General features: G+C 38.9%; 1 protein-coding gene across 6 annotated transcripts; it reads right to left on the bottom strand.

The window, feature by feature from the left end:
* Positions 1–309: 309 nt before the first annotated feature.
* SPTSSB (serine palmitoyltransferase small subunit B) lies at positions 310–26267 on the bottom strand. 6 transcript variants are annotated; one of them, XM_051983115.1, is made up of 4 exons: positions 24668–26267; positions 4761–4851; positions 3374–3427; positions 310–1886 (listed from the first exon to the last, which is right to left on the bottom strand). In XM_051983115.1, exon 4 carries the CDS (start codon positions 1856–1858, stop codon positions 1622–1624), a length of 237 nt encoding a protein of 78 aa, XP_051839075.1. In that variant the 5' UTR covers positions 1859–1886; positions 3374–3427; positions 4761–4851; positions 24668–26267; the 3' UTR covers positions 310–1621. The 6 variants fall into 6 exon arrangements, with proteins under 6 accessions (XP_051839075.1, XP_051839076.1, XP_051839072.1 ...); XM_051983116.1 differs by lacking the exons at positions 3374–3427; positions 4761–4851 and adding an exon at positions 20373–20553; XM_051983112.1 differs by lacking the exon at positions 3374–3427 and having other exon boundaries at positions 24668–26265.
* Between the last annotated feature and the right edge of the window lie 1404 nt (positions 26268–27671).

The raw sequence follows: 27671 nt of genomic DNA on the forward strand, positions 1-27671 counted from the left end.
TAGGTTTGGGAGTCAGAAGGCTGGGTCTGATTCCCATTTCTCTGCTAATTATCCACATCTATACAGTGAGTGAGGTTTGGATTAGACCTTCTAGTATTGAATTCTATTAAGAGAAATTTCATGTTACCCAGATATGACATATCTTATATATATATAAGATATAAGAAATTATATCTTTCAGATATAAGATTTCAGATAGAAGAAAATAAACCAGAGAGGATCAGATCAGGGAAAATCAAACACATCTTGTTTCTTAAAGCAAGAAAAACAAAATACAAATCAAGATGCTAATATAAAAACAACAACAACAACAACTAAACTAACTTTTATTTTTTCAAAAAACAATCTATCTCTTCAGAACTGGGTCACTTTCAGCACATGCCCATATTTTTGACAAATACAAAAATCCTTCCTTTGAACACAGAACATTTTACTGTCCCGAGCTCTCCCAAATAAATAATTTCTCCCTGATATGTCGGAAATGTCCAAACACTATTTACATCTCCCCTTCTGTCAACACTAGTGCATGTCAGTAAAGGAAAAAAAAAATGGTTCAAAGCTTATTCTTTGGCATTCACATTTGAGTCAGCAGTACAATTAGACACTCATTTCTGTAATAAACATTCCAAGATGATTTAATAAATTTCATTGCTGCTGCAATGGAGCCACTGTATTAAAGCTTTTAGTTGGAGCTGTAGGCTTCCTGCTGTGAGAATATTACTTCCAGTCTATTTATCAGCTTGTCCTCCTATAGCCCCCAAACACATGCTTTTCTTGCTCTGAGTGTTAGCACGACAAGAAAGCAATTTGATTTTTTTTTTAATTAAAATTTATTTATGTAGTATCATGCAAGGCAAGACAACTTTGGAAGACATGGTAGCTGAATCGGCTTTGATCAGAGTTTTCTTTTTGTGCTCACAGTTACTTTGAATTACAATTATTCCATGTTTCAGGAAAACCAACATTGTTGATTTTAAACTACTACGACCCCGGTGTTGGTCATGCTTTGGGGGGGAAAGATTATACGAGGCATTTTCTGTAAAGGTGTAGATGCCTTAAACCCTTCTTGTATGATTGAGGGGAAACCATTGGAAGAAATGGGCAGCTTCCCAGGAGATGCTGCCTTGAGGTGTTCCTGTAATTGGGCACACATCTCTCATACGTCGTCAAACAGAATAGACGATACCTATCCTGCATCGTTTCTTACAAAAATATCATTTACTCTTCTCTTTTGGGTACCTGAATACCCCTCTTTCCTATGCCTTTCCTAAGTGCCTGTCCCTGTTGCTTACCAGACAGACTTAAATAAGAAATTGTTCTGATAGAAAATAGATTTGAAATCATGGATTTGAGGAGCAGACAGTTCTTTGTGAAAGATTATAGAATGTGAAAAGTATTTTTCTTATGGAGAAATTTGCATTGTGGCTACTTGTGATCAGTGAGTAATCTTTTCAAACCCAGAAAGTGTGGAGTAGTGCATAGATAAGAGTCTGTTTTTTCAGGTCAGATGTTTCAAGAAGATGCAATGTTCACACAAATCAGAAACGCCTAAGCGACAATATCATTATGTAATAGAACTTCACAGAGTGCAGAGGCCCTTCCCTCTTGGTGTTGAGCAATTTCAATTAGAGGCAGAAGCAGTACTTTGGTCTCCAAAGATTTCTGAAAAGAATTCCCAAGCCAGACGTATGTGGATGGGGATGAAGACGTAGGCCGTGTACACTACCATTCCCACGATCGTGAGGAAAATGGTGTTGAACATGGATCGTTCCCAGGGCTCCAGGACAGCGCAGCAGCTGATGATGGTGTACTGGTAATAGAGCCAGGCAAAGTAATCCTTCACGTACCGTAGATTCATCGTGTCGGCCAGCAGCAGTCAGTTGGATCTGTGAGAGAAAGACACAGCTTAGAAGAATCACAAGTTTGACAACCAAAATATGAGATTCCCCGACTGCCAGGCTAGATCTGGTCAAATTAACACTTTAGTTAGTTAATGCTCCATCAGGTCTGTGATTGCATTTGTGGGGTCACACACTCCATAGGCAGTTTTACTTAATGCATTATTTTAGCCAAAAGAATCCACTCAGTGTACTAGATTGAAGACCTTTCTCTGATTCTTTCAAGATGAGAAATCATGGTAAGACTCTCACAGGGAATTCTCTACCTTGGAGATCCTTGATTTGATTAACTCAGTATACTAGATTGAAAACTTTTCTCTGATTCTTTCAAGATAAGAAATTATGGTAAGATTCTCACAGGGAATTCTTTATCTTGGAGATCCTTGATTTGATTAACTCAGTGTACTAGATTGAAAACCTTCCTCTAATTCTTTCAAGATGAGAAACTATGGTAAGATTCTCCCAGGGAATTTTCTATCTTGGAGATCCTTGATTTGTATTATGGATGGAAATGTGAAAGAGAAGAAAGGCAGAGACACTGTGAAAATCTTTAAGGCCACAAAAAAGTCCTCTATTGATAAATTTGCAAAATTTCCAGGCTTCTATTGAATTATTTTAGGAATGAAATCCTTGTTTAAAAGCACAGAGACAGACACAGACTCATATACACGCATCCACTTCTTCAGAGAAAGAGGAAAATGAACTTTTCCTTTTCCCAACAGAGGAAATCCTAGGAGAAGATTCACATTCTGTGAATGAGACCTAGTAGGAAAAATTCTGGGCTAGCTCACTTTACAGATTAGCTACAAGCAAGAAAACTAATAGTCTCTTTGGCCTTCTAAGACATCACTGTTTTACACTGTTCCAAATATGAAGGAATTTGTTGTCTTTTTAAAAATCCTAGTAAAAGCAGCTCGGTGGTGCAGTGGGTAGAGCATCAGCCCTGAAGTTCAAATCTGACTTCAGACACTTCACACTTCCTAGCTGTGTGACCTTGAGAAATTCACTTAACCCCAATTGTCTCAGGAAAAAAAAAATCCTAGTAATCAATATCCAGTCAATCAGTCAACAGGCATTTATTGGGCAGCTACTATATATCAGAATCCATGTTTTATATTCCTGGGGATACAAAGAATGAAACAATTCCTCCTCTTAAAGAACCCTTGGAGATACAATGGATAGTCTTAGACCTGGAATCAAGAAGACTGAATTCAAATGCAGCCTTAGTTATTTATTGGCCTGTATGACTCTGGGCAAATAACTTAATTTCTATCTCCCTCAGTTTTCACATCTGTCAAATTGGGATAATAACACTATTCACACCCCAGGGTTGTTGGAAGGATAAAATAAGATAATATTTGTATAGTGTGTCATAAATCTTGGGGCAACTTGGTGATGCTACAGTGGATGGAGCATTGGGCTTGGAATCAGGAAAGCTCATTTTCCTGAGTTCAAATCTAGCCTCAGACACTTACTAGCTGTGTGATCCTGAGCAAGTCACTTCATCCTGTTTGCCTCAGTTTCCTCATCTGTCAAGTGAGTTAGAGAAGAAAATGACAAACCATTCCAGTATCTCTGCCAAGAAGACCGTAAATGGGGTCGCGAAGAATTGACATGATTAAAATGCTATAATAACCGCAAATCTTGAAGCGCTATGTAAAGGGTAGCTGTCATAAGAAAGCCAAGTATACTTATAAAAAGAACGAATATAAATAAAAGAGCAGTTAAATACAAGGCAAACTGGGGAGAAGGATGCTGGCATTTGGAGGTGGTGATTGAGCTTTATCTTGGGAAGAAAGAATGATCTTATGCATCGAAGGTGAAGAGTGAGTGATTCACAAGATGTAGAGAGATGGGAAATGAAGGGCTGTTTGGGAGGGGCAGGGAGAAAGCTGGTTTGGCTGGATTTCAGCACAAAGGCTAGGGAGCACCATCTAATGAGGTTGGAAAGTTAGGTGGGGACTGGGCTGTGTAGGGCTTCGAAAGCTAAATGAGTTCCTGTGTTACCATAAAGGTAATAAGGAGCCACTGGAGTTTATAGAGTATCCTTTTATGACTTTGAATTTAATTACCTCATTTTAATCTGTATTTTATTCTCTTTATTTAGAGATGAACAAATCTAAGTTCTTTATTTTGCAGGCAAGGAACTTGAGACCCACAGAAACTGTGACCAACCCTAGTCCTAACCCTAAATATATGCACAGCTTGTTGTTCCTCCTCCCTTCTTGAAGAGAACCATGGCATCGGGGTGGTGATCCCATGACATGTAAGGGAATTAGAGCTGTACAAGGTCACTTGCCTCACTTTCCCCTCAGGAGCCATCTGGGTCCAGTGGCCAGATTTAGATCAAGATGACCAGAGATGGTCCCAGATGCAGCAAGAGACCTTGGCCTTTTTAAGTCTTTTAAAAACTAAACAGGTCTCAGTTTCACTGAGGCAACACCCATTTAGGGATTAAGGGCATTGAGTGAGAATGAAAGGAGAACTTGAATTTAGATCTTTCCGATTCCAGTCTGAGAACTCTATCCACAGCCTTTTCTAGATGAAGGGGGAAGGCAAGGAAAGAGGAGATAACTGGCTGCTGTACAAAGTCAGAACCTCTCAGGATTCCTTCGCCTGCTCCCTTTCAGGGAGGTACAGCTGGAGGGACCATTCCATCACATCCATCAGATCCATCAGCCCTTCAGGGGAGAGGAATGACTTTGTGTCTCACTGTTCAGGTCCTGGCTTTGTTTGGGCTTGATTCAGGCAGAAGTCAGAGGGGGGTGCTTTGTGGTAAATAAAGGAGAAAAAATTGTTCCTGATAACACCACCCTAGAGTCACTAAGGAGAAAGGAGTTCAGAACTGTGAAAATGACTAACCTCTGACCTCTGTTTAGATGGTCCTACCCCCTCAACCTTCAGTTGGCCTTGGGGTTAGACTTGGGACCTCTGAGCTTCTTCTTCTCTCTCCCTGTAAAGGCAAGGGCAGCACAGCCTTGAGCAAGTCTGCTGGGAGAGAAACAACCTAAGGATTTCTATGGGGCACAGTTTTACCTTTTGAAATCTCTCCGAGGACTAAGCTGTTTTCTTAGGCAAGAAGAAAAAAATAGAATCCTCCAAATTTCAGGACTCCCCTAACAATGGATTTTTCTTTTTGAAACAGACAGATAAAAATGTATTTTTTTCCTACTCAAGGGAAAAGAGAATTGTTTCAGTTTAGCCTTTAGGAATCTACAATGGAAGAGCTAGATTGACTGGGCTTGTCTTTTGACAACACAAAAGCCCTTTGACAATCTCTTCTGGGCTTCAGATTTACCACATTAAAAAATGTAGGAATGGAAATAATTGTCCACCTGTTAAAAAAGAGACATTGAGTTATCTAAGGATCATGTCTGTTATTTTGTGGCAGCTTTCTCTGGAGAGTCTTAAATAGAACACTCAAATGTGTAACTAAGGTGGGGTGGCAAGGCTTTGAAGCATGGTGCAGAATTTAGAGTGCACTGAATTTAGAAGGAATCAGATTTAGAGGGCAGGCAGCTTATACTGTGGGATAGTGGATAGAGTTCTGACCCTAGAATCAGAAAGACTGGAGTCAAATCCAGCCTCAGACATATACTGACTATATGACCTTGAGCAAATCATTCAATTCTGGCTCAGTTTCCTCATCTGTAAAATGAACTTGAGAAAGAAATGGCAAACACTTCGGTATCTTTGCCAAGAAAAACCCAAATGGCATCATGAAGAATCAGAAGTGACTCAAACAATAATATTGAGTAGATCATGATGGTCCTTGAGATTTTTCAGTAGCATTTTAAAGGAAGAGTTCAGAACCTAGTTAGCAATGATGATTTTAAATAAAATCAGAAGCTGTTAGATAATGGGTGGGGTTAACTCCTCTACAAGCCTCCTAGCTGACCCCTTGTCTTCCATTGGCCATGCTTCCTAATTCTTGCCCTTGGCTTGCTTGTTCTAGGTGCCAAAAATGCTAGGTCCAGCTTGGGAATTTGCCAGAGTATCAATTTATTTCTTGAATATAATGGAGATATGAGCCATACTCACTACACTTGTAAGCTCCCATATGTGGTTATTCTAGCTTTGGAGGACATCTTTACTCCCATCTCTTCAGCTTTCCCAATCTTCCCCTTGATAGCTCAATTTCAAATTTTCCCCATGTCTTTCTGGCTAACTCTGCTCTGTTCTCCCTAAGGTGAAGGCCATTTTATGAGTGTGATACAGAGGAAAGAAGACTAGCTCGAGAGATGGAAGATTTCATAGCCCTAGCTCTTCCAGAAAAGTCACTTAATTTGTCTGGGGCTCAATTTTCTCATTTATAAAATTAGAGACACAGACAGGATTATCTCCAATGTTTCTTCCAGGCCCAAATCAAAGATTCTGTGATCTTTGCCTTTCTAAGAGACCAGCATTTATAATATTCCAAAACCTGAAAACATTTGTGTTATCTTTTAAAAAACCCTAGTAATTTTGTGTGTCCCTTGGGTTTAGTCTAGTGTTATGGGTCCATAATGTTTTACTCATTCAGCCTCTGAAGCGCTGTAGATTTGACTTCGATTTCTCTATTTGTTACTTCATAATTCTATCCTTAACTTAACCAGAATCTGCTCTTCATAGAGGTCCAAGGAAATTATCCTAGAAATAGAATTTCAGGAGTGGAAAGAGCTCCATGAATCTTGCCTCCAAAATCTCTGACATGTGGCCACCCTCCCACTAGCGATGGGAAATTCTCTGCCTTCAAGGCATCCTATGGTTGCCTTGTGGTTCTGATTATTAGGAAATGCTCCTCTTTGTTGGATTGCGATTTGCCTCCCTACATTGGAGCTATCATGATTGGTTTTGGCTCTGGCCACCTTGCATGAGATTACTATTGGTTATATTTGAGATTTTATCAACACGGGGGCTTGTGCTAAGGAAACTGAAGCAGGGAGGCACCTTTGTTGCAATTGAGAGCTGTAACATTAGTTCCCAAAAAACTACATATGGTACTCTGCATGGGCAATGACTGAAGCAGAGCACCGTGGGATGGCAACTCCCTGATTCATTCAATAGAGTTCTATTCATGGAGGTCTAAGCTGGTACCCTCCCTTATGGTTTCCACATCAGACTCTTGAAGCACGGATTTTGATGTCCACAAATCTCCCAAATTCTTTTCATATATTCCTTTTAGCTCCCAAATCTTAGACTTGATCTTTGGTCCCAAGTACAAGATCTTTATTCTTATTAAAATTCATCTCGTTAGATTTTGATTATTATTTTTAAAAATCCTTTAAGATTTCAATTTCATTCATTCATTCATTCCAACTCTCTGCTGGGACACTGGAATATAAAAACAACAAAGAGCAGTCCCTAATTTTGAGAAAGGTGTAACTTACTATGCAGATTTCCTCAGATTTAATTAATCAATCAATTTAGCTGGCATTTGCAGGTAAAGGGAAGAAGAAAGAAAGCAGAAAGCAAAGCGATAGCTTTAGAATTTATAGTTTAGCAGATTGGCACCGGTGGTATGCTGCTAAATATTTAACAATCCTTTCTCCTCCACCCCACAAAAAGATGCATGCATGATATATTTTAAAATTTAATTTGTATTATTAACATTTTCTCCATAATTTTCTCAAACCTAGAAAATCATCAATGATTTGTAGCCTTTGCTGATTTCTGAGATATAAATGCTCACACTGAAAATTTAACATACATACACATACCAATTTATGTTTAATATGTATATTATATATAATATAACATATATATTACATAACACTTAATATAACAATTATATGTATAAAACCATATCTGTTTGTGTCTACTAGAGGCCGTGGTGGGATAGGTCAAGGAGGAAAGTAAAAAAAGAAAAAAGTTTATATATTTATATATTTTATAAATGGTTAATTATTATAATTTTATATAACTATGCTGTACATGTAATTATATGTGTAATCATTAAATTGTATTTAATTACTGTATTGTAATTATTAAATTGTAATTATTGTAATTATTAAATGTTGTATTGTAATGATTAAATATGCATTATTAAAATTATATATGAAAATAGAAATACATATACGTTGATATATGTGTGTATTTATGTAAATTATTCTAGATATTTATTTATCAGTTCTTTCTCTAGATGAAGTGTCTTTCTTCATTTGTCCTTTATAGTTAAATTAGGGACTGTTTATAATAGACAAAACCACTTGGTTGCTTAGAGTTCATTTCATTGTCTCTTAAAAGAAGGTTTCCATCAGAACTTTTCTCCCAGATGGGGCAGGTGCAGCGGAATGGACCAGATTTTTTTTTTTAATTATAGCTTTTTATTTACAAGTTCTATGCATAGGTATTTTATAGCATTGACAATTGCCAAATCTTTTGTTCCAATTTTTCCCCTCCTTCCCCTCACTCCTCCGATGGCAGGTTGACTAATACATGTTAAATATGTTAAAGTATAAATTAAATACAATATAAGTATACATGGAATGGATCAGATTTAATGCAAGTAATTTGTAACCTAGAGGGGGCTGACCTATGTCATGTTGCTTCACCCCTACCCCTCGATACCCTACCTCCCTCAGTGTCTTTGTGCTTAGTGATTTAGAAGAAGCCCTCTGACTCTATTTTGTCAATGGATATTTTGGACTGAATCAAAAAGAAAAGTTAGGGGACAGATTTTCCACTGTATTGTTGGCTTTTTTTTTTTTTTTTTTTTTTTAGCTTCCTGGTAAATTTATTTGTTTATGTAAGTATTTAAACAATAAAACAGCAAAATTACCCAACAGAAAAGAAAGTGATTTGGTTTTGGATGACTAATTGACTCTTTCATTCTAATGTCTTATTGGCTTGTCCAGTCACGTCCAGTTGTTTTGAGAAATAACAGCCTGACACCACAGACTTGCCAAACAGATATTTGCCTTAGAAGCCATTGTGAATTTAGTCAACCCTTCAGTGCCAGGGGAGAGTGTTGTCTCTTGCTGGTATGCGGGGTTATTAGTTCAGAGAAAAAATCATTATGGATATAGTCTCCGAAACTGAATAACAAACCAAGTGGGAAAATTCTTCAGTGGCCACCATGCTGGTGACTCTGCGGGAGGAAATGGCTCTTGGGTTGGACTTTAATGGGGGAACTCAATAGGTGAAGAAACAAAGGAAGGACATTCTGGTGGGTGGGTGGGGTAATGGGGTGGCAGAGAGAGGGAGAGAGAGACAAACAGACACAGGCAGACTTACAGAGACAGAGAGAAAGGAAAAACGAAGTAACATGGACAAAGAGAGAACAGAGGAAAAGGGCAGTGAGAAAGACGAGAAGAAGCAAGATCCAACTCATCCCTCTGGATAAGGTGGCACACAGTGGGAGGTACTCTAAAGAGCAGAAGATCTAAATTCAGGTTCTGACTTAGAACGGATAGAGATTACATTAAAGGTGAAGAAATGGAAATTGAGAGGATAAAGTCAGGCTACCTGAGAGCCAATGCTGGGATTCAAACACATATCTCCTGACTGAGAGTTCAATATTTTTCTTCCCCACCATCATCAGTCTTTTTGCCCTTCCGTCTTCTCTTAAGTGCTCCAAAGACTACCTACCCTTCAGATTCAAGCCCTTCCCAAAGCATAACATTTCCATGATCTTCTAAATTCCCAATTCAGTTTCTTCTTTGTACCACTCACAGCTGGCTTAGAATCAGATCCTACCTTGTATTTAATAAATAAGTGACCTGAAGAATCCAGAAAAAGAGAAGAGTTCCATATATAAAGTAGAACAGAAAAGAGATTTTTATGTAAAAACATGAATCTTTTATGTACAACTTACTTTTTAAAAAAAGTACATATCATAAATGCAATGGTTGTTACTTTCAAAGCTGTTCTGTTTGTATTCCTCTTTGAACTCCTGTTCCTTTTAGTGCATTTTAAAAATGTTTTAGTGACTCTCTTTTACTTCTTCTTTTTTTTTTTGTGCAACATTTTGGTCATTGATAGTTTGGATTTCTTCCTTTGAAAACTGCCTGTTCATATTCTTTGATCATTTTTCTACTGAGAAATGGTTGTCATTCTTATATATGTTTGTATCAGTTTCTTAGTTACCTTGGTTTTCATACCTTTAACAGAGAAATTTGCTGCAAAGATTTCTTTTTCTCCCAGTTACCTGTTTCCCATTTAATTTTGACAGCATTGATTAAGTTTGTATTGTCTTGCATTTTGATTTAAATATTTTATGGGACTGTATACCTTAATAAGTGGTACAATAGATGGAGTATCAGGCCGGAGTCAGGAAGACCTGAGTTCAAATGTGACCTGAGACACGTATTAGTTGTGTGACTCTGAGTAAGTCATTTAACCCTGTTTGCCTCAGTTTCCCCATCTGTCAAATAAACTGGAGAAGGAAGTAGCAAACCACTCCAGTTTATTTGCCAAGAAAACTTCAAATGGAGTCACAAATTTTCAGACATCACTGAACAATAGTAGCAATTCCTTGATAGTGAGTCCTTTGAGGATGGATATTATACTTCTTTGGGATTGCCCACAGTACTTATGCGAAGCAGTGTTGTCTAGTGGCTAAACCTCTGGACTGCACATTGGGAAAATGTGGATTGAATCTCATTCCAAGATAGCTGATGTAGATGATAGAAAGCCAGTAAAAACTTGGAATCATGAACACCTGAGTCTGAATCCTATCTCAGATGCAGTGTGACCCTTGGCAAGTAACTTTGTATCTCAGTTTTTTCATCTGTAAAAATGGGGATAATAATTGCATGCATGAACTTACCGAATTGTGTGAGAATCAAATAAATTCACATATAGAAAAGCTTTTGCAAACTTTAGTGTACTGTATAAATACTAGTTATTTTTAGTTATGTGAGTCTGGACAAGTCACTTGTAAGAGAATTGATTTCCTTGTTATAAAATGGGGATAAAGATAGAACAGAACTTTCGTAAGCATCACATAAGATACATCTATAAAGTACTTCGAACAACTTAAAGCCACTTTATAATAACAGCTAACACTTATCTAGCTCTATGAGGTCTGCAAGGCTCTTTATAGATAGAATCTCATTTAATATAGCATCCTATGGCATAGAGGCTAGTATCACCCCTATTTTGCAAATGTGGAAACTGAGGCAGAGAGAGGCTGTGACTACTCAGGGTCACAGGCATAAAAGCTGTCTAAGGGAGGAAAATGTGTATATATTGATAATATTACCATTAGGTCTTCAGCAAATGCTTAGTGGATGAATACATGAATAGAATTTATTATTAATAATTTAAAAATTACTTTTGATCCTCGAGAGCATTTTCAGATATCTAAGATTTTTGAATAATACAGCAAAGGAGAGAATCTGGAGTTAGGGAACCTGGATTTGATCCCTACCGGGGACCCCAACTCTATTGCTACTGGTGATTTCCATTTTGTTTTTGGTAACACTAGGGGCCTGTATTTGATGAGCTTAAGTTCCAATACCCTCCTTTCTCCCCACCTACCCCATGCTGTGAGAATAAACTTCTGACTTTGTGCAAAGAAAGTCTTGGGCTCCTGCCAGAACATACATTCTGAAGATGAGGACTGGTCTTTCCCATGGTCCCTTCTGATTATGTGCTGTGTGGGTAATGGAATGCTTACTGAAAGATACACGACTTTTATCATCAAGGGCAGCTTAGGAGAAGTTGCTATTCTGCTTAAATAAATGATAAGGGATGCTGAAAGAGAAGCCTCCTAGGAGCCAGTTAATCTATAAATAAGACAGTTGTCCTTCTTCTTCCTCCTCCTCCTCTGCTTTCTCTAGGCCTCTTTTTCTAGGAATTATATCGAATTCCTTCTGCCTCCCCCATTAGTGCTTAGCAAGGTAGGGGCACTCGATAAAGACTTTTATTGTTATTTGGAGAAGAGCAGTTTAAATTCATTGGAGAGGCTGCTTACATTTGAAGGTCTGGATTGAAGGTACCAAAACAGATGAGAGAGCTTCCAGTTGATACCCAGTAAGATCTCAGGACAGATAATTAAAAGAATGATTTGTGGATACTGAGGAACAGAGCCAGGCTAAAGATGAGTCATATTAGACAACTTCCTTCCTTCCTTTCTTTCTTTTTTTTTTTCTAGGAAGACTGAGGGAATATCATGAATTGTATCTTGATTTCTCTCATGATATCTCTAAGGACAATCTAGATAAGTGTTGACCAGATCTTGTTATAACCAGTTGAGTTTGTTACTCGATGGGCAATTGTACTGGAAGAAAGTTGATGAATGTCATTTGGGAGGGAAGCCTCTAGGGATGTACCACAAGATTGTACTCGATCATATTTAGTATCAATGAATAATTTCATTAATAACTTAGAAGACAACAAATCATATGTTTTTACTAACTTTACAGACACCACGTTGGGAATAAAAGCTAACATTCTGAATCACAGAATTGAGATTTTAAAAGATCTTGCCAGGCTACAATGATAGGAACAACAAAGTGGATTTTTTTTTTTCAGGAATAAATATCAGATCCTGCAGTCAGGTTTAAAATCAGTAACTGACTCACAGACCTAGGTATTCATGAGGAAAAAAACGACCCAGGGACTTGACTTTACTCTGTGATAAGACTGCCAAAAATGGTAATGAATTTTAATTCATGAATTAATAGAACTATCATCTAGAATTAGGAAAGTGATAGTCCTGTGATTTTTCTACCCTGTTCAAACTAAATTCTTCATCATTACTCCTTTCCCACATTCTGCAATCTAGCTAAACAGGCCTTCTCTCTGTTCCTCAAAAACAAGTCCCCCATGTCTTTGCATCAACTGGCCTCCATTTAGGGGCAATGGAAAGTATTGGGTCTGTCCTCAGAAAGAAAAGTTTAAATATGATCCTATATGCTTACTGTGTGACCCCTGCAGGAGGCACTTCACTTCTGTCTCAGATTCTTTAGCTTGTTGAGAAAGGATGATAAGAATGCTTACTGCCCAGAGTAGTGTGAGGATCAAACAAGATATTTGTAAAATACTTAGCACACAGTAGGTGCTTAATTAATGCTTATTTCTCCCTTCTTTTCTCATGGAAGGAATGAGACCCTCACTCCAGAGTCCCTCTTTTCTTTAAGGTACAATTCAAGTGTCAACTTCTAAATGAAGATTTCCTTGAAGCTTACAAAGGCTGGCGGTCTCTGTTAAACCCCTTGTAGTCAGTAACTTGACATTTAATTGTATTTAATCTCTTTCTAATTATTCATAATATATCTACATAAGTATTTCTTGTTTTAGAAAAGTAGTACTTTCTTACTTAGAAAGTAAGATTGTAAGATGCTGATTGCCCCATAAATGGTTTTTGCAGGAGGGCTTGGGTTTTGTCCTGAGTCTCTTGGGCCCAGGCTTTTCTTGTCTCTCCCATTATAATGTAAGCTTTTGGTGAGCTGAGTATAATTTTTTGAATTATATTTCCAAGATTTGGAATACAGTCGGTGTCTAATTCATGCTGGTTGTTTGATTTGGAATTATGTAAACATACATACAGAGACATGTATATTAATTCTTTTGCAAATGTTTTTAGGGGCTCATTAATAAGATGGAATCTATATCAAAGAAAGCAAGTAGTTTAAGAAGATGACTCCAAACCAGGCTTGTTAAAACTGTTCAAGAAAATAACTATGTTTATCTTAGAGAAAAGAAGGCTTAGGGGGCAATATGGTGAATGATAGCTGATATTTAAAGAATTATCATATACAAGGAGGATTATCTTTATCTTATGTGCTCCATAACCAAGACCAATGATTGGTTCTATCATGGAAGCGGATTTCAGTTCAGTGTAAGATGTGACAGTTAGGGATGTCTGTCTCCTCTGAGGCAATGAGCTTCCCATTAATTGGAAAATTCAAGCAGAACATGGATAACTAACTGACTGATAAATGCTCATAGCCTTATGAATATTTATTTGCTTAGTAAAATCATTTTAAAAGATAGATTGAATATTGTGAGGTAGGATATACTTATAATTCCAGTTATTGGGGAAGGTGAGGCTGGGTGGATCTCTTGAGCTTCTGAGTTACATGATTGGGAGTCTGCACTTAATTTGGCATCAATATGGGGAGCCCCCAAGAGTGAGGAGGATTGTTGGGTTGGCTAAAGAGACTTAAAATGTCCAGACTCAGACATATGCTTGGCCAAAGCTCCTGCGCAGACCCATAATGGGACTGGGCTTCTAGCCTGGGCTACATGGGGAGACCTAGTCTTAAAACAAACATAAATTCCCTGAATTTATTCCCTGAATTGCTCTTATTTGAGGAGCTCTTTCTAGATGAATCTGTGAGTCATAGGAAGTCTCTCAGGCTCATGTGTATATATTAGAAGAGGAAAAATTTAGTCTAATAAAGTTTAATAGGTCAGGAATGTGCTATCTTTTCCTGAATGTTCTCATTGATATTTATCTCCTAAGCAAAAGAAACAAAAGAGCAGGTATCTTTGCCCTAAATTATAACCTGAATTTTCTGCCAGTCCAGATCAGAACCAGATTTGCCTGTTTGATTTTATTATTATTATTTTTTGTTTAAAGTTTTGGGCAATAAAACATTCTCTTAAGATTGTAAGATGCTGATTGCCCCATAAATGATTTTGCAGGAGGGCCTAGGTTTTGTCCCGAGTCTCCTGGGCCCAGGCTTTTAGCTTTTCCTGTACTTATTTTATCTATCAGTCTGGTCTGAACCATGTTCACTATTTATTAATCGGTCACTTTTCTATAAGGATGAATGACTTTATATATGTAAAGCATTTTAATGTTAATGGGGGAAATAAAAGTATCAAAGTAGGCATAGAGCTCATATTTCCTGAACAACAATTTTGTATATGTCCCCAGACAATATGGATTTCTTATTCTTAGAAACAAGCAACAAGGCTATATTTCTTCTGGTTAGACATCTCAAATAGGCTTAAAAAAAAGCCAGAGTTTAATTCCTTTTAAGCCTCCCTCAATTTCCTCATTTGTAAAGTGGGGATAATATCAGCATCTACTTCAGCTGGATGGCTATAAGAATAAAACGTTCTAATATTTGTAGAGCTCTTAAAGCATTCTGTGAATGCTAGCTATTAAATAGATATGTATTAATCAGCATATTATTAAGTATGTACCATGACCAAGCGGTGTGTTAAGATACAAACAGTGCAAAAACAATTCTTCTTGTTAAGGAGCTTTCATTCCAATGGGGAAGACAACATGTAAATCATTATCTACATACATGCTACATACAGTGGTTAGAAGGTCCTGCAGCAGCCGTTAAGAGAAAAGGGAAAGGGCCCAGGCAGAAGATAGGGGCTGAGCTGAGTCTTGAAGGAAGGCGGACAAGGGAAAAGGTGTAGAGGAGTGGAGGGAACATTTTGGACATAGGAAACAGCTAATTAAAGGCTGCTCGATGGGAGAAGGCATCAGTGGACTGACAACTGCTGCATCACTAAGTGTGCAAAGGGAGAGAAGGATGTACGAGTAGCCTGGAAGGCAGAAAAGGTCCAGGTGGTGAAGAACTTTATATTCCAAGCAGAGGACTAGATTATTGATCCTGGAGGGAACAGGGAATCACTGGGAACATCTAAAATGTGTATTCCTGATCTATACTTAGTATATCCCTGACCCATGGTAGGCATTGAAATATTGTTGACTTGTTGACTTTATTTTGGTGGTCATGAGTCTCTTTGGAAGTTGCTGTAGAGTCCCAGAATCATGTTTTTAAATGCATAAAATAAAATACAAAGAGTTACAAAAGAAGTCAATTATATTGAAGTATAGCATTTATACTATAGTATATATACTAGATAGAATCTATGATCTTGTCCTTTCTCAAATATAAACTTTCTATTTATATAATTTATATTTGAAAAAGGACAAGATCATAGATTCCAGGTTAAGAACCTTGATCTAAAAGGAAGAACATTGGTCGACTTCACATTGGGCTATAGCCCAGGTTGAAGCTCAAGTTATTTTCATAAGAAATTGTCTTATCTCCCCTTTATGTTACAGATCTGGGTGTACATACTATGTCAAAACAGCTAGCTAGGAAATTAAAAAAAATATATTTTCTACTAACAAGACAATAGATTTGTTTGGGGTAAAGAGATATTTAGATTGGTTTTATTTTTCTCTTCCTGCTTACTGATTGGATTTTTAGATTATTTTAATAACGACTCCCAGTCGAAACTGTGTGTGAAATGCCACTGTTGGCACTGTGCTATAATTTCAGTCATGGTACTCTCTAATAAATATCTGGAATCCCTAATTTTGTGCCCCCCAGTCTAAGAGTTAAGACTTAAGATCATATATAACAGAGTGACACTTGAGTTAGGAAGTCAACTTCCTGAGCAAAGACTGGAGGAGAGGTATTCTTGTGAAGATCTAGGTGTTGTTGGATAGCAAATTTAAATGGAATCAAATGACACTCCCTTATAGGCTGTAGATGAGAGAGGGAAGGTGAACAGAAGGAGAGAGGTCATAGTTCTAGTTGATTCTGCATATGGCAGATTTGGGGTATGATAATTCTGGATACCATATTTTAGGTATATGATAGATGAGCTGTGATGGTTCCAGAAGGATAGACCAATTAAGGAGGGTGTAAGGTTTGGATCTCATGCCATAAATGAACTTATTGATAAAATTAGGAGTATTTAGCCTGAAAATTGTAAGATTTAGAGGCAGGGGCACCAGCATGTATTTGAAGGATTGTCGTATGGAAGACAGTGACTAGAGTGTTGGACCCGAATTTAGGAAGACTCATCTTTCTGAATTCAAATCTGGTCTCAGATAATTACTAGCTACATAATTTTGGGTAAGTGAAATAACCCCTTCTGCCTCAGTTTTTTTATTTATAAAGTAAGCTGGAGAAGGAAAAGATGAACCAGTCCAGTATCTTTGCTAAGAACACCCCAAATGGGATCACAAAGAGTCGGATATGACTCAACAATGATTAAGCAACAACATATGGAAGATGGATTAGATTTATTCTGTAGTACTCCAGGAATTGAAGGAGAAGGAATGGATGAAAGTTACAAAAAGATGAATTTAGACTTTATACAAGGAAAAATCCTAAGAATTAGAGCCATCCAAGAATGGAAAGTCTGCTCAAAACATGATGAACTCTCTCGTCTATGTTGCAGTATGCATGGGTTAGACAAATAGGCTTTCCTTTTAACTCTTAGATTATGTAGGCATGGAATTATAGGTAGAGGGCAGAGGAAAAGGCTAGACTTGGAGCTAGATGATCTGGATTCAAATCCCTCCACTGATGTGCTTAACTTTGGGGAAGACATATAATCTTACTGGGTCTCAATTTTTTCATTTGCAAAATGGATTGGTTGGACTCTTAGACCTCTACTGTTCTAAATCTAGACCTATGACCTATTAATTTGAGTGTTTCAAATTTGCTTTAAATTTAAAAATACTTTTTTTCTTTGTATAATTGGTATTCTAGCAAATGTTATATAAATTACTCCAAATATACAATTTCTGATGGATGAAAGATATCAATTTTAGGTTTATAAGACTCTAACATGTCCCACAGATAACCTATATCAAATTGCTTGCCTTCTCAATGAGGTGGGATGGGGTGGGAGGAAATGAGAGAATTTGGAATTCAGAGTTTTAAAAATGAATATTTAAAATTGTTTTGAACATAACTGGGGAAAAATAAAATACCAAATAAATGAAAACAAACAAACAAACAAACAAGAAGATTTTCATATGTAATGCTCTCTAGAGTAAGCTAGATGGGTAAAATGCAGAATTTCAAGTCACAAAGACCTGAGTTCAAATTCTGTTTTAAACGCTTACTAGCTGGGTGGCCTGAGTCAAGCAAGCTACCGAACTGCTCTCTGCCTCAGTTTCCTTGTATGTAAAATGGGGCTAATGTAGCACAGATTTATTGCTAATATATATAAAGCACTTCAAGAACCCTAAAGAGCTTGTGATTCATGACAATAATGAATTTTTTTTTTAATGGAACTGATTCTGGATTTTTATTCTCTTTGTCAAGAAACATATATCAGTATCAATTTTCAGGAGTCATGGTGGATTGTTGCATCGATCTTTAGTCTATAGTCTTTCTTTCTTTCTTTTTTTTTTTTTTTTAATAACTTTTTATTGACAGAACCCATGCCAGGGTAATTTTTTACAACATTATCCCTTGCACTCACTTCTGTTCCGATTTTTCCCCTCCCTTCCTCTACCTCCTCCCCCAGATGGCAAGCAGTCCTATATATGTTAAATAGGTTACAGTATATCCTAGATACAATATATGTGTGCAAAACCGAATAGTTCTCTTGTTGCACAGGGAGAATTAGATTCAGAAGGTATAAATAACCAGGGAAGAAAAACAAAAATGCAAGCAGTTTATAATAATGAATTTTTTGAAATAAAGAGAGGAAAGGAAGAAAGAGAGAAGCATTTATATAGCATCCTCTATGTTTCAGGTACTGTGCCAAGCACTTTACAAACTTTCATCTTATTAGATCCTTACAGAAGCTCTTCTGAGGTTGGTACTGTTATTAGCTCTATTTTACAGTTGAGGAAACTGAGGCAAATAGTGTTTAAGTAGTCATTTAAATAAAACCCAGGTCATATATTTCAACTGGGCTAGAATTGATTATGGAATTTTATGTAATTATAATTCCAAATAGTGTGTACATATGGTAGATTTTACTATTATTGCTATGACTTGCCCCATGTGAGATTAATATCTGCATGGTTGGGTGAGAGTTCTTAGCTCATTCTCTAATGTAACTAGAGGAGAAGGAAGGGAGAGTATGTAAGTTGGAACCCTATCATTGACATCCTATCAGCCCTATTAGATACTATCCTTTTGGCCTGTGAACAAGCCATCTACCCGTTTACATTTCCAACCTTAAAAATAGAGGTTATTCAAATGTTGGCTATTTAGATTAAAAGCTTCTTTTTGGTATTATCAGCTTTTTATAGAGTCACTTAGGGTAATGTATCTTTATAGGTAGAGATAAGACTCACTTTCTGTCTTTTCCATGTCATTTAGTTTGCTTTCCCTTCTCATTATCTGAATATATTTACTCAGGATCTATTGGGTACCAGGCACTCTGGGCTTCTTGTTGACATAATGGGCCTCTTGTTGAACAATTTAGGGCAAAGATGTCTATGTATTTGAAGGAGAAGAGGCAGAATTGGCCGTAATTATGAGATCTAGTGACTGGAGAGAGGAGAGAGATAGGAGAGAGAAATGGTATGTCACAAGATGCAAGTCAGAGGACCTGAGGTCCAATCAAAGTTCTGCAACATCCTACTGGTATAACTTTGGTTAAGTCCCTGAATCTTTTCTGACTTCATCTTTCTCATCCATTAACTTAGAAGCTTAGATAAGATGATCTCCAAAGGCAGAACAAATCTATCTAAATCCCAGCATCCTTTTTTTTTTTCCTGACAGTCTTTTGCTAGATCTTTAGAATTTCTTATTGAATATTTGAGTTTCACTCATTCCTGAATTTCTTTAACTTAACTGTCCTTTAGTTAGTAAATTAGATTTTGATATGGGATTAAATATATTAACTCTGAACTAGATTAGAATAAATTACAATTGAATTATTTTTTAGAATAGATCTGAATTACACTAAATTATAAACCCTTTGAGGGAAGGACTAACATTTGCTTTTTTTTTTTTTTTTTTTTTTTAATATCCCTAGGGGTTAGTTTAGTGCCTGATACATAGTAGGGACTTAATACATGTTTACTGATTGATTTTTTTTTAAATTTTTGATTGAACAATTTGGAATTCTTAATTTTCTTCCTCTTTGCTAGGGGAGATATTTGGGATTCGGTAGACAAGGATTCTATATAATGCCATCTATGAAATGGCATTAAATGGCACCAAGCTGTGTACCAGACACTGTATTTTGGTGCATTTTACAAATATTATATCACTTAATTATCTGATCCTCACAACAACCTGGTAGATAATTAGTATTGTTTTTTTTTTTCCATTTTCCATTTGAGGAAATTGAGGCAGATACAAACTTGTCCATAATCACAAAGCTAGTAAGTATCTGAAGCAGAAGTTGAACCCATGTTTCCCTAAAAGAGATAGTACTCTGTCCACTATGCCCCCTAGTGAAGTGTCCCTTAGCCTCACAGATACTAGGGGTTTAACAATTTGCATATTGAAGAGGATTCACCCTTGATATTATAACTGGTGAGCTGTCAAAGACAGGATTAAAACCTAGCTGCTGTTGATCCCAAGCTGCCCCTCACTATGATTTCTAGATATTCAGAGGCACATATTTTCTTAATAGAAATTCTAGATTGATTCAACATATTGGGATGAAAGAATTGATGGAGCTATTCTTCACACATCCCCAAAGGAAGCCCTTTTCCTTATGCTCTTTCCACACTGCCCTTCCCTTTCCCATTCCATCCCTTCTGAATAGTCACTGTTGCTTAGTTCCATGTGCCTGTATCCTTCAGACTTAACACTGTGGGTTCTGTCCACCCCAAACTGGCTCTAACCTCCTCCATACCTTAAGAGCTAGTTTCCTGAGCTGCTGTGGCCAAAACAAATTCCTCATCTGTTGGCCAACTTTCTGGTGATTTTTCCAGGTTGTTTCTAGGCCTTCATCTGAAGTCTTCCCAGTCTGGTAGGACCTGCTTTAGTTTATTCTCCATTGGCAAAGCCTTTGAAGTCCCACAGTCCCTTTCATTCTATAAGAAAGTTTTGGAATATGACTTTAGTGGAGGAGGGACATGAGCATATATATTTGAGTCCGATTTTGTGGTTTCATTGATCTAAGAGACTTTCATTGCTAATGGAATGAAAGCTCTTTTAATGGATCTTAACTAGAAACTCTTAGACTAGTCCATAGCCATGTAGCTATCCACATATGTATGAATTCAAATGTATAAATCTCTTTGTTTTATTCATTAAAATTTGTTCTTTTTTCTCATTTAGATATTTGAGTACATGTAGAATGTATCAGAATCAGGGACTGAATTCAAATCTTTCTGAATCCAAGACTAAGCTACAGCCACTTCTCTGTTTCTCTCCCTTTTCCTTTTCCTCCCACTCTTTCCCTCTCTTTCTCCCTCTCCCTCTCTCTTTTTCCTTCTCTCTCCTCTCTCTGTCTCTCTCGCACTCTCCCTCTGCTTTTCCCCTTTCCCTCTCCCCCTTCCTTCCCTCTCTGTTTCCTTTCCTCCCCTCTCTTTTCTCTTCTCCCCTTTCTCCTTTTTTCTTTCTCCCCTTCTGTCTTTTCATTTCTCTTCTTTTCTCTCTTTCTCCTGTCTTTCCCCATCTTACATTCTCTTCCTTTCCCTTTCTATTCCCTCCAGTCTCTTTCTCTATATATCTTTGACTGTGCCTATGTCTATTTCTACCTTTATTTCCGTCTTTCTTTTTTTTTTCTGTCTGTCTCTTCATATATCATCTAATAAGTCATAGGTTCATAGTAATTAGAACTAGAAGAGACTTTAGAGATCATTCAGTCTCACACTCCATTTTACAGAGGAGGGAACTGAGGCATAGAAAAATCATATGAGTTGCCCACAGTCTCATGAGTTCCAAGTGCCAGAACCCAGATTTTACCTGTGGGCTTTTGATCTAAATCTAACACCATAGTCTGGTGTCTCATTATGATATAGAATAGAATCGGGATTTGACGCCTATACCAATGGCATGTTCTACTATGGTAAAAAAACTTGTCATAGACTTGGGAATATATGTATATATGTATATATATGTATATATGTATATATATATGTATATATGTGTTGTTCCTGGACCAATTTCACTAATTTTGGAGCATTTCAGGGTAGAAAACACAGCAACTCTAGAAGAACAAAGGGGTTGCCATTTGCCCTGGTGAAAAGAGTCCCCATATTGCCAATATAACAGATCCTTCCTCAAAGAATTGACATACATACATACATATATATATGTATGTGTCTGTATGCATTTATATATGTATATATAACATATACGTACATTTGTAATTCTCCAAATATTAAAGATATACTGTGTGGTAGACATTGAGAAGATAAAAAAAGAAATAAAGTAACTGTCCCCTCTGCCACCTTGCTGCATCCCTAGCTATGCCAGAACAAATTTTAGAAATTTACAACCAATGCAAAGAATGAAATAAAGGTGATTGCCCTACTGCTCTCCAGGCAGCTAGGGGGAGCATCTCACACTCCATCTATCACTGCTGACTGGACTCCCTGGCTTTTTACCCCTTCTGCATTCATTTTTTCTCCCTACTCTTATCCATTTAAGGGACCTCAGAGAGATGATGCTTAGGTCTGAGGGAGACAGAATAGAAACTCCCAGAATTATTTCCTGATTTTTCTCTCAAAATGAACTGCCTGCGGATTACAGAAAGTGATAGACCTATGCAAATCAGCCCCAGGTGTGATTACAGTCCACTCCTGGCACAGCTTCACTATTTCAAAGATCTTGGTGTGGCTTCAGGAAAAGCTTCTGGGAAACCTCCCATATGGTGGATTATGTCTTGATGGTCATGAACTCCAAGTTGCAAATTCTCTGCCTAGTTGTGATAAGTAAATAGGCTCCTTTCCCCTCTACCCCAGTGTATGTCTTAATTTTTTCAGTGCAAAAATGGGGACAGGGATTAGATCCATGATTTCATTGGTACAAGGTGACTCCCTTTGCCCACATAGGTTGGTATTTTCCCTACAACTTAAAGTCTCTGAACGTTGCCTAACATTCCCCAGGAATGGTGTCTCATAGCCATGATATGTCAAAGGCATTTCTTGAATCCAGGTTTTCCTGAATCTATCTACTATGCCACACTACTCTCCAATGAGAAAACATTTAATAGTAATATATAGGATGGAGATTAACAACCACAGAATTATTTTCAAATATAATCAGTCCAATTTAACAAAATTTTGCAATTCATGGGCAAAGAAAGAGAAGAAAGGATGACGGGATTGTGGATTTAGAGCTGGAAGGGAAGGGATTAAAGGTCACCTCTCCTCAATTTACAGATGGAGAAATTGAGGTTCATAATGAATTAAGTGATCTGCCACACAGGTACGAATAGAAAAAATCTAAATTCTAAATCAGGGCTCTTTGGCACTGAGATAAGTATAAATAAAAATAGAATGATATATATATATATATGTATATATATGCAAATAGTATATATACACATATATACTACATATATACACACCTCTCTCTCTCTCTACATATATATATATACACACATACATACATATATATATATACACATACATATATATATATGTGTATATATATATATATACATATATATATACATACATACATACATAATATATTGGAAACCTCTCACATAACCTTTTTTTTGTTTCAGGTTCCTCATCTGCAAAATGGGGCAATTGTATTGGTTGGTTCTTCCAGTTCCAACTCTATGATCTTATTAGCATGATTGAGGTCAGTTGACTCATTCTGAGAGTTCAAAGGACTGAGGGCCTTGGAAGGTCACATGAAAGAGGTGACTTTTGAGGGGTTTTTTGAGAATATGAAGACTACCAGTGTAAGTTCAATTTCTATTGATTTACAACTGGAGCTGACAGTCACATCTTGCTTATCGACAATTCTCTTAGACTTTAACTTGATAAGGCAATCTTAATTTGTTGCTGTTAAAGAGTTCTGTAATGGTATTTGGGTTATCCTAGAGGCTGTGAGGTTTTTATCCTAGTGAGCATGAAATTTTGTTGGTGGAAATAGGGATTTCACCATAGAGCATATACTCTATCACGCATATCCAAACCATAAAAACCTTAGGTTTATTTCCGAGCATCATGGGAACAATGCAGCTGCTGAGTTGAAATTAAATAAACCTTTTCATCCTGCTGTGTGTCTAGAATGCTCCTTAGAAAAGAAGGACCTCTTAGATTCCTTGCTTCCATGTAATTCAAACAGTAAAAATAAAGCTACTTGTAGATCCAATACTTTTTGAAATCACTCTTTTAACTATAAAGAGATGTGCCTTTGAAAATGGAGGCTAAGCTTTCTGGTCTTTCAACTTTTCAAAAACTCACTTGCAAGTTCATTCTTGCTCCTCCTTTGATATGATTGATTATTTTGGGTGGACTCAATTCCTTCATGGGCAGTCCACTTGGGAATTACTTTAGCATCCCCTCAAGAGAAAAACTGAGACCAACTGGTGTGGGTACCCAGTAAGGCCCTTGTTATGTTCACGGAAAACTTTGGCCAAATAGAGAAACCTTAAACATCCCTCGTGGACCAATGATCCTGCTCACAGTTTTGGGGAAAATATGGAAACTCTTCCCATTCATGAACTTCTTCACTTGCATTTCCTTAACCCATTGCAGGCAAAGTATTACTGGCAGTAACTAACTGATACAAGTTGCCTTATGATGAAAGGAGGAAAGAATTGGGAAATAGAAATAAACTAGAGCCTCTGGGTGACTTTTCCTTAACCGGTTAGAAATTGTAAACAGACTATAAATGGACAGGAAGAAATATTCTCTTCTCTTTGGACAAAGTGTCAATCACTTCAGCGTATTAAATTTAATTTCTCTTTGGGAAACAGACAAGTTTTTTTTTTTTTTTTTGAAATATTAAGAAACGTAGCCAAAAGCCTATCCTTTCCTTCCGGTGAGACAAAAGTTCAGTCAAATAGAACAAATTGTATGAAAATACTTTAAATCCCAGCCCTGATCTGTGTATTTCCTTCTAAAATTCTATTCAGGGAAACCAAGGCATGGTTAAAAAAAAAAAAAAAGAAGAAGAAGAAGAAAAAAGAAAAGAAAAAGAAAAGAAAAAGGAAAAGCAATAGAAGTAAAAGCTTACCTCTTGCTCCCAGTGGACTGCCTGTGGGCTGATGAGCAGTGTGGACACTGGCTTCCTGCTGCTTGGAGTTACCGATGGATTTATCAGCCCGAGGTGTTTCTTCTGCCTCACCCTCTGCACTGTTTTTAAAACTCCAGTCTTGCCAGGCTGATTCCAGTGATTAATTATTGACAAAAGGAAAACACTCCCGGGCAAACTTGTGTCCAATTGAACTGCTCTGAACCATTGCAGGAGTCCTGGGAGATGCTGCTGCGCCTTTGCTAGACCCCTCCCGCCTTCCTTTCTGGTCCTAACTTCCTAGAAGCTGACACATACTGTCCCTGCTCTCCCGCTCTCCCGCTCTCAGGCAGTCATTATGCTAGTCATCGGAAGAATGTAGTTAAACAACTTTTCAAAAATGGATATTCCCAAGGCTGCCTCTCAGCCCTCCGGGAGCCCGGCTAGTCCCCAGCGGCGTGGCTGGGGGGCATCCCCTGCCTCGGAGAGCAGCCCGGGCTCGGAGGAGCTACAGAGCGCTCCTGTCACCTCAGTGCCGCTGCAGTAACATCCAGAGTAAAAACAAGAATGGGGAGGGAGAGATGGACGTTCCCCTCCCCCTCTCGAGCCCTCTGGCCGACAGCGAGGGGAAAGGATGAAATACGGCATAGCCTTTAAATGGGTATGCTCGAAAACCAGGAGGACGACCACGGGAGCACCACCTTGGGCTCGGAGGCCAGTGTCAACTGCGGGGGAGATGTTTATGCTCCCTCCCCTGAATCCATCTGCAGACTTCTGCAAAGGGGAGGGGAAGAAGGGGGGGAACCCACGCAGGGCACATTACAGCAAGATTGCAGGCGGCAGATAGCTGGGCATGAGGACGGGGAGCACGCCAGGGGCTGCTCGGAGCCTCGGCGGGACAGGGAACCCCTGCCCGCGAACCGGGCCAGACAGCTTGGGTGTCATTGAGAGCGCAAATAAAGCTTTGTCATGTGGCTGCCTTTCATTTTTTTTTTTTTTTTTTTTTAAAGATGTAGTCCTCGGCTTGGGGAGAGGAGCCCTGAGCTAGGTCCCGGGCGCTGCGGGCTCACAGGTGGGGTGGGGGGAGGAAAGGAGAGGGAGGCCGGAACAAAGATGCGCCTCAGCCCCGGGAGGGCGACTGGGAGGGCGAGCCGCGGGGGCATGGCTCAGCTGCCCGCGCCCTGGAGAGCCACCCGGTCCTGTGCCCCCGGACTCTCTCTAGTAAATTTCCTTCCTTTGGAGAAGGGGCATGGGGGGAAGGGACCGTGCGGGTTTGGGGGTGGGAAGGGCGGGGGAGGACCAACCTCTGCATTGGGAGCGGGGCGCGCTGGCTCGTCCCTGCGCCTGGCGCAGCGCGGGGCATCGGTGGGCACGGTTGCGCAGAGCCCGAGGCTTCTCACCTGCGCGCCCTGACGCACCGCATCCCGGGGCAGCGGGCCAGCCATGCCGGCAGTGGCAGAGGCAGGGAGTGGGGGTGGGGGTGGGTCCCGGAGAGGGAGAGCCACGATTTTCTCCCGGCAGCTGGGCACAGGCGGCCCAGCCTCACAGGACTGCACACGCCCGGCCTCAACCCAGGAGACGCACAGGGGCGGAAGCGGGACTTTGGGCTGCCTGCCTGCCCTGGCGTTTGGGGACAGGCAGGGAGTGCGGAGCCTGCTTGGAGGGTGTGGGAGCGCAGGAAGTCTAGAGAGCTGGATTCGAATTCCGGCTTCACCAGTCACTGGCTGTAACCCTCCCTCTGGTCCTCACGTTGAAAGAAAGGACCAGATGGCCTTCCTCTCCACCTGGGATCTACTCTTGGGGAGGCCGGCAGCAGCCGAATGACGGAGGAAGAGGAGAAAGCCGCCACTGGCTGCCATTCTTGGACGCAACAACCATTATCGAGGGCTGCCTGTGGGCCACCCCTGTGACTTCCCTTTCATTTGAACCATATAGAGTTAGGTCAGGGGTTAGTAAACCCTTCCCTTGCATTAGTTTGGCATTATACATTTTCCTAATTTGTTTCACATTCGTGGTACAGTTGTGTGAGACACACAGACAAAGAAACAGAGACAGAGGGAGTGAAGGCGGGAGGGAGGGAGAGAGAGAGATAAAGAGAGAGAGAGAGAGAGATAAGAGAGAGAGAGAGAGAGAGAGAGAGAGAGAGAGAGAGAGAGAGAGAGAGAGAGAGAGAGATAAAGAGAGAGAGAGAGAGGAGAGAGAGAGAGAGAGAGAGAGAGAGAGAGAGAGAGAGAGAGAGAGAGAGAGAGAGAGAGACAGACACAGACACAGAGAGACAGAGAAAAATAGAAAAATAGAAATGGAAAGAGAGCCTATATGTGTATGTGCTTTCACAAATGGGTTTATCCGTTTAGGGGGGGTCATCCTTATTGATCCTGAGAAATGACTAGTTCATAACTTTTAGTTAGAGAGTTGCCTGGGAATTGGGAAATGTAACTACCTTGCCCAAGGTCTCACAGCCAATATATTAGAGGCAGATATTGAACCCTGGACTTCCTGACTCTGAGATTAATCCTTTATCCATTACCCATTTTGCTATGGTGCTTCTCTCTTAATAGAATATAAGCTCTTTGAGGACAGGGACATATTCCCTTGTCTCTCTCTCTCTTTTTTTTTTCCCATCTTCAGTAGCTAATACAGTGCCTGGAACTCTCTTTGAATGAATGATTGATGCTGAGGTACAAAGGAATGGTTATGACATATTTGATGAAGAAGGAAATTGATAATAGAGAGCAATTGAGACTTGGAAGAAGCTTCAGAGACCATCAAATTCAACCCTCTCATTTTACAGATTAGGAAACTGAGGCTCAGGTTGATTAAGTGACCTGCTCAGAATCACAAGTATGAAATGTGGGGCTTGACCCTGGATGCTCTGGATCAGGAGACCCTCTTCCTTTCTCAACACCAGGCTTCCCCATGAGTTGTAAATGATGGTGAGGTCCTTGCATCTCTGGTTCCGGGGTCTAAGTGCACAACTCTTTCCCTGATTCTGCCCTGTTACAACTGG

This window comes from Antechinus flavipes, chromosome 3 (genome assembly GCF_016432865.1).
Source record: "Antechinus flavipes isolate AdamAnt ecotype Samford, QLD, Australia chromosome 3, AdamAnt_v2, whole genome shotgun sequence".
Lineage (NCBI taxonomy): Eukaryota > Metazoa > Chordata > Mammalia > Dasyuromorphia > Dasyuridae > Antechinus > Antechinus flavipes.

What these genes read in the sequence shown, in the direction of transcription:
- SPTSSB (XM_051983115.1), bottom strand. Translation starts at nt 1,858, where the DNA reads ATGAATCTACGGTACGTGAAGGATTACTTTGCCTGGCTCTATTACCAG.